At 41.3% G+C, this 10,655-nt stretch overlaps 1 protein-coding gene across 1 annotated transcript in view; it reads right to left on the bottom strand.

The window, feature by feature from the left end:
• LOC122790049 (gamma-aminobutyric acid receptor subunit alpha-3-like) overlaps nt 1–10,655 on the bottom strand; it is a 1,812,576-nt gene that overhangs the window by 1,072,583 nt on the left and 729,338 nt on the right. The window contains exon 5 of the mRNA XM_044057615.1: nt 3,794–3,808. Coding sequence (XP_043913550.1) covers nt 3,794–3,808 — 15 coding nt within the window. The remainder of the gene's footprint in view (nt 1–3,793; nt 3,809–10,655) is intronic.

Here is a 10,655-nt window from a genome sequence, read left to right as displayed (position 1 = left end):
ACCTTACAAGTCTAGCCAAAAACCATAGGTTAGAATCAAACCTTGTACTTCTATATGAGAGTTAAAGACTTTAACCATTATGCCAATCCTTCCATCATTAAAAATTTATGTTGACTTTAATCCTACCCTGTGTTTTGAACTTTATGCCTTTTACTCCCCAGTTAGTTCACATAAATACAGAACCAGCTGTCATTTACCTGGTAATGTCAAAATTTTAAACAATGTTCTAACAGTGAGACAGTTATACTGACTCATCTCCTTAGGATCACTGAAGGAAATGAAAGCACTCTGGAATCAGAAAAGGATACAAGGAAACTGGAATGTTTAGGGGGGGGGGGGCAATCAATGTTCAAACAAAATAAAATGAGTAATATCCTTGAAATAATCCAGATATGTTTCATTCTGTAGGAAAGCCCTACTCAGTCCACTGGTCAGCATCTTCGCTTAAAACACCAAACCACACTTCATATTGTCTTACCTCTCAACCGTACCAAAATTCCTCAGTATTTACTGGTTTTGAAGGCAAAATAATGGGGTGCCATGAATTCATGAGTGGCCCCTTCAATTCCTAATTTAAAAAAAAAATGTATTTACAAGTTTAAATAATGGCTGATGTCATCATGCATCACTGGGCATGCATAATGGCATCAGCTTTGTGAAGCAGATGACTGACTGTCAGACTCAGTTAGGGTCGGACTTCATCAGACTGTAATTTAGATTGTATTTATTATAGCAGCAGCAGTAAGTGGACTCCGGACTGTAGGGAGCTGTGTGCACAACTTTATTCAACTTTTGCAAAGGTGTCTGCCCAGCACCCACCCATGCCCACACTATCTAGGAAGATAAGAAAATGTACTTTTCACTGACGGCTCGATCTCCAGGTAAGTAAAACAATAAAAAAATGCCTGTATCAGAAAGGATTTTGCACTGTGAAGGCTGTGATCAGTAGCAATCTGCTGAGTACATTTATCTGAGGCAGCTATTAAATGGGCAATAATACACAAGCAGTGTTGATCAAATCTTATTGCAGCATGATTTATTTTCTGCGAAATCTATGATGCATCACTTTAGTAACTTTTTATGTCATATCAGAAATAGTATGTAACATAAGTAACGTAATTGAAAATTTGAGAAAACAAATATGCAGTGAGACGCTGTACTAGAAGCAAGTGATTTTATTTTAATGCTCCTTATTGTTGGATCAGAATGTTAAAGTCCTGCACTATCACCAGGCTAGGTTTGCATGTGCCTGTCAGAGCTGGGGGGTTGGAGAGGCAGGTGTCCCTACACGGACAACATCTACCACCATTGCTTTCCTCCTTTACCCAGGTATTCCAGTTATGGGGAGTAGAATACAGACAGCCGTGAGTGGCATTCCCAGCTGTTAATGGGATGTAGACAGATGGCAAACCCAGTGCTGGTGTTTTCCTGAGCAATGTCAACAGCAAGGTTGTCTAGGTAGACTGGTTGTAATGCCTGGGCTGATGCTTACCACAGTATTCTCCCAGCAATGTCAACAGGAAGGCTGTCTTGGTAGATTGGTTATATTTCCAGGGGTGATGCTTACCACAGTATTCTCCCAGCAATGTCAACAGGAAGGCTGCCTTGGTAAGCTGGTTATAATGCCAGGGCTGATGCTTACCACAGTATTCTCCCAGCAATGTCAACAGGAAGGCTGCCTTGGTAGACTGGTTATAATGCCAGGGCTGATGCTTACCACAGTATTCTCCCAGCAATATCAACAGGAAGGCTGCCTTGGTAGACTGGTTATAATGCCAGGACTGACACAGCAGTACTCTCCCAGCAATGTCAACAGGAAGGCTGCCTTGGTAGACTGGTTATAATGCCTGGGCTGATGCTTACCACAGTATTCTCCCAGCAATGTCAACAGGAAGGCTGCCTTGGTAGACTGGTTATAATGCCTGGGCTGATGCTTACCACAGTATTCTCCCAGCAATGTCAACAGGAAGGCTGCCTTGGTAGACTGGTTATAATGCCAGGACTGACACAGCAGTACTCTCCCAGCAATGTCAACATGAAGACTGCCTTGGTAGACTGATTATAATGCCAGGGCTGATGCTTACCACTGTATTCTCCTAGCAATGCCAACAGGAAGGCTGTCTTGGTAGATTGGTTATATTTCCAGGGGTGATGCTTACCACAGTATTCTCCCAGCAATGTCAATAGGAAGGCTGCCTTGGTAGACTGGTTATAAGGCCGGGCTGTCGCTTACCACAGTATTCTCCCAGCAATGTCAACAGGAAGACTGCCTTGGTAAACTGGTTATAATGCCAGGGCTGAGGCTTACCACAATATTCTCCCAGCAATGTCAACAGGAAGGCTGGCTTGGTAGACTGGTTATAATGCCAGGGCTGATGCTTACCACAGTATTCTACTAGCAATGTCAACAGCAAGGCTGCCTTGGTAGTCTACTTATAATGCCAGGGCTGACTCTTACCACAGTATTCTCCCAGCAATGTCAACAGGAAGGCTGCATTGGTAGGCTGATTTTAATGCCAGGACTGATGCTTACCACAGTATTCTCCCAGCAATGTCAACACAAAGACTGCCTTGGTAGACTGATTATAATGCCAGGGCTGATGCTTACCACTGTATTCTCCCAGCAATGCCAACAGGAAGGCTGTCTTGGTAGATTGGTTATATTTCCAGGGGTGATGCTTACCACAGTATTCTCCCAGCAATGTCAATAGGAAGGCTGCCTTGGTAGACTGGTTATAAGGCCAGGATTGATGCTTACCACAGCATTCTCCCAGCAATGTCAACAGGAAGGCTGCCTTGGTAGACTGGTTATAAAGCCCGGGTTGATGCTTACTTCAGTATTCTCCCAGCAATGTTAACAGGATGGCTGCCTTGGTAGATTGGTTATAATGCCATGGCTGACGCTTACAACAGTATTCTAATAGCAATGTCAACAGCAAGGCTGCCTTGGTAGACTGGTTATAATGCCAGGCCTGATGCTTACCACAGTGTTCTCCCAGCAATGTCAACAGCAAGGCTGCCTCGGTAGACTGGTTATAATGCCAGGGCTGACGCTTACAACAGTATTCTACTAGCAATGTCAACAGCAAGGCTGTCTCGGTAGACTGGTTATAATGCCAGGGCTGACGCTTACAACAGTATTCTCCCAGAAAGGCATGGAGATCCTCAGTGGAAGAATCGAGCTTACTTTCATTTTGCGTTTGTGAGCTGTAGTGATAGAAGCAGATTGTGGACAACCCATGCAGTAGGTTTGTTTATTATTTAAAAAAAAAAAACTGTTTTTTTAATGTATTGCAGTACTCTAATTTATTTCCCACTCAAATATAGCAACTTGAAGTGCTGTCAACTTTTTCTGAGACATGCTATTAATAAATGTTTATAGATTATTGGAGACAAAACAGAGAAACAATACTAGGAAAATGAAATATCTTTTCTCATTCATTAGTTTTCACTGTCGAATGCCTGTATATTTTGAATGCGGGGGATGGGGATGCCACCTGCAGAGAGTTTTCCTGGAAACAAGTCAGTTTGGTCTATTGTTAGGGAAATCATTTATGATGACATGTCATGAGAGTCACAGGATGCCTTCAAATGCAGATAAATGCATGTATTTCCTTCTTTGTCAAATGAAGTCAGTGAAGGTTACATCACACCATAAAAGTCATAACTTTGTTTTTTTTTTTTTTTTAATAGAAAAGGAGTGAAGGTATCTTCTATATGCTGCTGCATAATGATTTCAATATAAAGTTATGAGCACAGGGCTTTTTACACATTAATTAATCATTCATTCAACTTCATTGCCAGGTGACTTGGCATTTATAGTGGGGATTCACGGTAAGAGACACCATTTGTCTGAGAAGCAGGAGACAGGAAAATATAAAGAAAATTGCTATGCACTTCTTTAATTTTTTTTTTGGAAGGTTAATGCTTTCAAGCTGTAAAGTGAGTCAACTTAATCTTTTTATTTACTGCTGTAATGAAAAAAGACCCCTCACTCTTTCCCATAAAACAAGTGATCAGAATACAGAAATGGTGTGTCATGCATTTGTTACATGTAACTCAAAACCAGCAAGAAATTAGATTGGATTCAGAGAGAGAAGCATAAAATATGTCGTGTGCCAAGACAATTTGTAACTTTGTACAGAAGTGAGAGTGGGCCAGTGGACAGTTGGCATAATGGATAAGGTGTTTACCTTGCAAACACAAGGTGCAAGGTTTGATTCTGAAATGGGTAATTGGCTAGGCTTAAAATGGCCCACATGGGAAGCTAGCCTAGTACTTGTCTAAGAACCTGAGAACCTATCTAAGAAGAACACATAAATGGAATTGGGAAACAGTCAACATGGTGCTCAGGTCATACTCAGGTCAATGGAGCAGTATCATAAGGAAAGGAAGGGTGTTTTGCAATCACTAAAAGGTAAAAGTGTCTCTCTCACACACACACACACACACACCACAGCAGATAGGGGTGAATGCTGGTATCCTACAATTCCACAGAAGTGGAAGGGGTCACATAATTATGTATGCACATTTTATGTTAATTAGTTTACAGATTTTTATCCAATCATACCAATTCTTCATGGGCCTTTGTCCAGATTTTTGATGTTTCCAGGTTGCGAGTTATGCAAGTTATGCCTGTAATTTCCTTTTAATGTATAGCATAGCAAATGAGTCAGTGCACATATGATTGTGAGGAATTTCAAATATCTACAAGAGCCTGCACCAGTGGTATAGAGAGATGGGATCTGGACACATGCTCGACTAGCATATGTCCGAATCACAAAACATCGAACACACATACACGAAAGCGCTTAACATCGACAAGTGCTTCCGTGTATGTGTGCCTGTTTCGTAGATCGGACTACAGTGTGGGTAAGGGAAAATTCCCCTTTCCCCACTGTAGTGTGATCTCAGAGTGAGTGCAGTGGTAGCGTTGTTGCCTCACAGCAAGAGGTTCTCCAGTTCGATACTTGGCTGGAGTGCAGGGAGTGCCTTCTGTGTGGAGTCTGCATGTCCTCCCCGCAGTTGGGTGGGTATTCGAAAGATATTTGTAAATAGGCATGCCTTCTTTGAAGGTTGAACATTGAGCTGGCACCTCGGCGTTTGTGAAAATCTACTGCCAATCATTAGCAGACCGGAGTTCTGCTGTGGCGACCCCTAACCGGGAAAAGCCAAAAGACAAACAACAACAACAAAAAGTGCGATCTCGGAGTGAGAATAATAAAGTAGGGGGGTATGGGAGGTGCAAAGGGGTGATGTCCCCCTGCAGAAACGTACATTTTTTTTTTTAACTACACATACACAGAAGTGCTTTTCGATGTTAAGTGCTTTCGTGTATGTGTGTTTGAGGTTTTGTGATTCGGACATATGCTAGTCGAGCATGTGTCCTAGACCCAGAGAGAGATACAGTCCTAACGAGAACTTAGCTAACCTTTGTTGACACTGACTAGCAGCTCAGGTGCTTTATGGTACAGGCAGGTGCAGATAGGGAAGAAGGGCCTGGGAGGGATCATGGTTCCCAGCCAGCTTGAGGCACCACTTTAATGAGAGGGCCACAGCTGAGAATATACACATGTCTGTTGCTGCCCAGAAGACAGAAGCATAGCCACCCAGCCTGGCTATATCAGCCCTCTTTCATGTATGTGAAGGAGCACATATGCATAGATAGAGGGGTACAGGTGGCCCTTGTGATATCATTATTCTGGCGGTCATAGGTGAAGTTAGTTGTGATAGTCAACAGCTATGGGGGCAACAAACAAACTACAGGAGTCAGACAGTCAGGCTCATGGAGATATAGAAGTTGAAAAATGCTGGTTAAAAAAAACTGTTGCAAACTGGCAGCCAACATCATCACTAATGAAATTAAATGCTAAAAACAAATCTTTCAAGCATAATACATTAGAAGTCACCATCCAGCTCTATCTCCACAAGCAGATTAATAAACAAAACACAAAGGCTGAAGTAAATAAGGAAGACGACAAGAGTTATGGGTGAAATAAAGTTTCATTCAGTTCCTTGCAAAGGATTAATTCTGACAAATTCCTTACAGTAATGTAAAACAGAAATAATAGGGCAATGGAATAAAACAATGGCCGAAAAAACATAAAATCTCATTTAATGAATAAGCAAAGGTAAGCACTTTCATGAAAACTTTCTTCAGACCTACAAATGCAATTGCTGATCTCAATTATTACAAAAATCACAGCTGCCAATCAAAGTAATTAACCTATAACCCTCTCTCACCAACCTAGTCTCATACTATCCCCCCTTCACCCCTTCCACAGCTCAGAGAAACTTCTCCTAGAAACCTATACACCTAAATTGAAGATTGGCAATCTCCTATATAAATAATCTCTAACAAGCATCTGGAACAACCTATCCTCTAACTGCAAAACATCACTCAAGCAACAAGCTTCAAAAAATAACTGAAAATATTTTTGCAGAATAATTGGATCTGCCCATGCCAGGATCCCACCTGACCACTCTCTTGCTCTATAACTCTTCTAGCTTTGTCAGATTTACCTAACCTCTGAAATTCCTGACTGATAACTGCATAATCCTTCTTGCACTATATGTATTGCCAAATATTTGCACATGTATTACCAAATATTTCTCTGCCATCTCTGTAAATGCTATCAACTATAGTATGGCTGTATTTTGTACACTGTACACTATGCTTTTTATATTTATGTTTGTGTTTGGTGTGTAATCATCCTACTGTAAGTTTTTGCATTCAAGTAATCCAAACCATCCTTCAGGTCAAGCAGGTCTCTGCCCCTCATATCAAGTAGTGGAAATTTCAAATTTTCTCTTGAGCACCGGGCACCCACAGACACTTGTCCTGCAACTAAAGAGACTAAACACTAATTAATCCAAACCATCCTTCAGGTCAAACAGGTCACTGCCCCCATATCAAGCAGTGGAAATTTCAAATTTTCTCTTGAGCATTGGGCACCCACAGACACTTGTCCTGCAACTAAAGAGACTAAACACTAATTAATCCAAACCATCCTTCTGGTCAAGCAGGTATCTGCCCCCCATATCAAGTAGTGGAAATTTCAAATTTTTTCTTGAGCACCAGTGGAAATTTCAAATTTTTTCTTGAGCACTGGGCACCCAAAGACTCTTATCCTGCAACTAAAGAGATTAAACACTAATTAATCCAAACCATCCTTCAGGTCAAGCAGGTCTCTGCTCCCCATATCAAGCAGTGCAAATTTTAAATTTTCTCTTGAGCACTGGGCACCCACAGACACTTGTCCTGAAACTAAAGAGACTAAACAGTAATGTAGGTGCTTAACTTCCAAGTGTCTAGACAGTAAAATACCTTACCTGCATTAACTTAAACAAATGTTAGTGAGTGTATTAGTACATTTCTGCTGTATAGTTCCTTAGTCAAACCTCTGTACTGATGAGTACATCACCAGGAATGAACAGCTGTATATTGCTCTCCAGTTAGTGTCCCCCCAAACTAAAGTCAATTTTCTTTTGAGAAATACTCAAATCTATAAAATAGCATTTCATTTTCTCTCCTCTTTCATCTGTAACTAACCCCAGCTTTAATTCTATATCCTTTTAAGAATGTCAGCAAATTATACTCTGTGCCCATAACATAGTCTATTAATTAGTGCAAACATACAGCTTAAATTACAGTTAAAATTTCAGTTTAACATATAACCATTTAAGCTAACACTACATACTTACCACAAAGCCTAAAGAAACACTTGGAGTCAGTGTTAGCCAGCTTTGCTCGGGCTTGCTCTGCTCCCCTCTCTGCCCCCTATTTCCACCTGCCCCCACAACTTCTACTTTTATTCTAACCCCTAATCACATGACCAGTAGTCCAACCCCTAATTCCCTAGCAACTTGCCCAACCCACTCATACTACCTCCCTCAACCCTCCAATCCAGTTACATCCCACACTGATCCCACTCCCAACAACACATTCCCAGACAACACACCTCCACCCTCACACACAACCAACCAGGAATCTTAGTTGTACTACTCACTCAAAGTAGTATCATGTTACCCACACTCACATCCCGATCACTAGCTCTACTGTCGCTAACCTTCCTATACTCACTCAAAGTAGTATCATGTTGTACTACTCACTCAAAGTAGTATCATGTTACCCACACTCACATCCCTATCACTAGCTCTACTATCGCTCTCACACACAACCAACCAGGAATCCTAGTTGTACTACTCACTCAAAGTAGTATCATGTTACCCACACTCACATCCCTCTCACTAGCTCTATTATCGTTAACCCTCCTAACTTCCTTACAAACAGACCTACCGTTGCACAACTACTACTATCACACTACACAATAGCCCACCCTCTCAAACCCACTCACACTTCTACATCTGCCCTACAATCATAAATCTTACAACTACATATTACTCACTAACAAAAATAACACCATCTCACCACACTAAGAAAAACTCTCATAGACCAAGCCCACAAACAATTAATATTAAAAAACACATACTGACACTCCTACAAACTCTGCTAACCTCTGGTGACATTCACCCAAATCCAGTTTCCCCTCTCATCCAGACAAACATCTGACCTGCTGTTCCTAAATCTCAACATAAGAAGTATTACCAACAAGCTAACAGACCTACATGCAGTCATAGCCCACTACAACCCTGATATACTCACCATTACAGAGACAAGGCTTAAACCCAGTATCCAAGATAAAGACTTTCTCCCCCCAGGGTATAATACACTTAGATCTGATAGAACAAACAGGAAAGGAGGAGGAGTAGCCATTCTCTTTAAAAACACCCTTAACCTCCAGCTCCTGCACACCACACCACCCACTTTTCAAAATGCTGAAGTCCTATTTTCTGTCCTATCCATAAGAAATATTTATTTTATTTGGAAGATCAATATAATATGCTGCTACATACCTCCAGGCAACAACTCACTCATAACAGAAGACATCCTACACTGGACAAAGGACAATCTACCTCAGGAAACAATCCTACTAGGAGACCTTAACACTGACTGGGCAGCCTGTAACTCCAGCAGCCCCTCTACATGTATCAATCTATATGGGTTCTCTCAACTAATTGAAGAACCAGCTAGAATAGATGAGAAAACAAAGAGAGAATCCATACTGGACTGGACACTAACCAACTATCCAAAACAAAACTATACAGTAGGCTGTCTCCCAGATGACCTAAGTGATCATCTCCCCACCTTCCTACTCCACAAACACTCCAATCACCCCACACCAGTAGTCTACAAATTAGTACGAGATGACTGTAACCTTACTCCATGATACCTAAATACTGTCCTAAGCCACTGCAACTGGGAACCGCTACGGACATTTGAAGTACTACCTTCTCTAACATCCTTAACAGTCTAGCTCCCAGCAGAAATATCAGAGTTAAAGCCAACGACACACCCTGGCTAAATAGGGAGACCAGAGCCTTACTAAAAGCTAGAGATAAAGCCTGGAAAATCTGGAAAACTGACAAAACCCCTAGCTCCAGGCAATACTATCAACAGCTTAGAAACAAGGCCAAGGCGGAATCCAAAATAAACAAACAAAACTATTTTCTTAGTGCACAAAGGAAATATTCAAATAATCCACAAAAATTCTGGCATGCCATTAACTCCCTACTAAAGCCACGCAAAACCACAACTCCAGCACCCAGCTCTACTAACAATACCCTATACATAGCTTCTCAATTTAATAACCATTTTACTAAATCCATCTTAGCCCTGTCCAGCCAAATAACCAAAAACAGTCTACCTCAATCAAAACCTAACCTATCCCACACCACCCCCTCTTTCAGCCTATCACCAGTGCCCACCTCAACTATCAAAAAACTCCTCCTAAGACTAAAGCCAACCACACTGGCAGCTGATAACATACCTACTGCATACCTAAAAATGGCTAGTGACTCCCTATCATATACTGTCTCCATCCTTATCAACCGTTCCATACTAGAATCCTACATACCCAAACTCTGGAAAGTATCTCACATCATTTCTCTCCATAAAGGAGGTAATTCTTACGAATTCTCCAACTACCGATCTATTGCCATCCTTTGCCCCTTATTCAAAATTCTTGAGAAATACATCCACTTGCAAGTGATGACATTTCTTAACACAGACAATCTACTACCTACCACACAACACAGTTTCCGTCCACATCACAGCACTACCACAGCCCTTCTATCCTTCACTAATTATATAAACCTTCACAGGAATGATAACAAATATGTATCAGCCATTTTCCTAGACCACTCAAAAGTATTTGATATGGTCTCCCACTCCATTCTACTAGGCTCACTAACAGGCAGCAGTCAGTCCAGTGGAAAGGAACTCTGTCTATACAACTTCCAACCACCATAGAAGTCCCACAGGTCTCTATACTGGGCCCGCTATTGTCCTCTATTTTCACAAATAACTTCAATAGCTCTACACAACATGCCACACTCATACAATATGCGAATGATTCAACCCTAATCTGCTCTGCCTCATCTCTCACCACCCTACATACACTCACTGAAGATACCTTTAACTCAGTAGAAAAATGGATATCAGGTATCCAACAAATTCTAAATCTCAAAAAGACAAAACTGCTACTATTTACCCCTAATAGATAAAAAAACCTCTCTTTTACCATAACATTTAA

This window comes from Protopterus annectens, chromosome 15.part0 (genome assembly GCF_019279795.1).
Source record: "Protopterus annectens isolate FY-2018-M chromosome 15.part0, PAN1.0, whole genome shotgun sequence".
In the NCBI taxonomy this organism is placed as follows: Eukaryota; Metazoa; Chordata; order Ceratodontiformes; family Protopteridae; genus Protopterus; species Protopterus annectens.
This window is presented reverse-complemented; position numbering and strand designations above follow the sequence as displayed.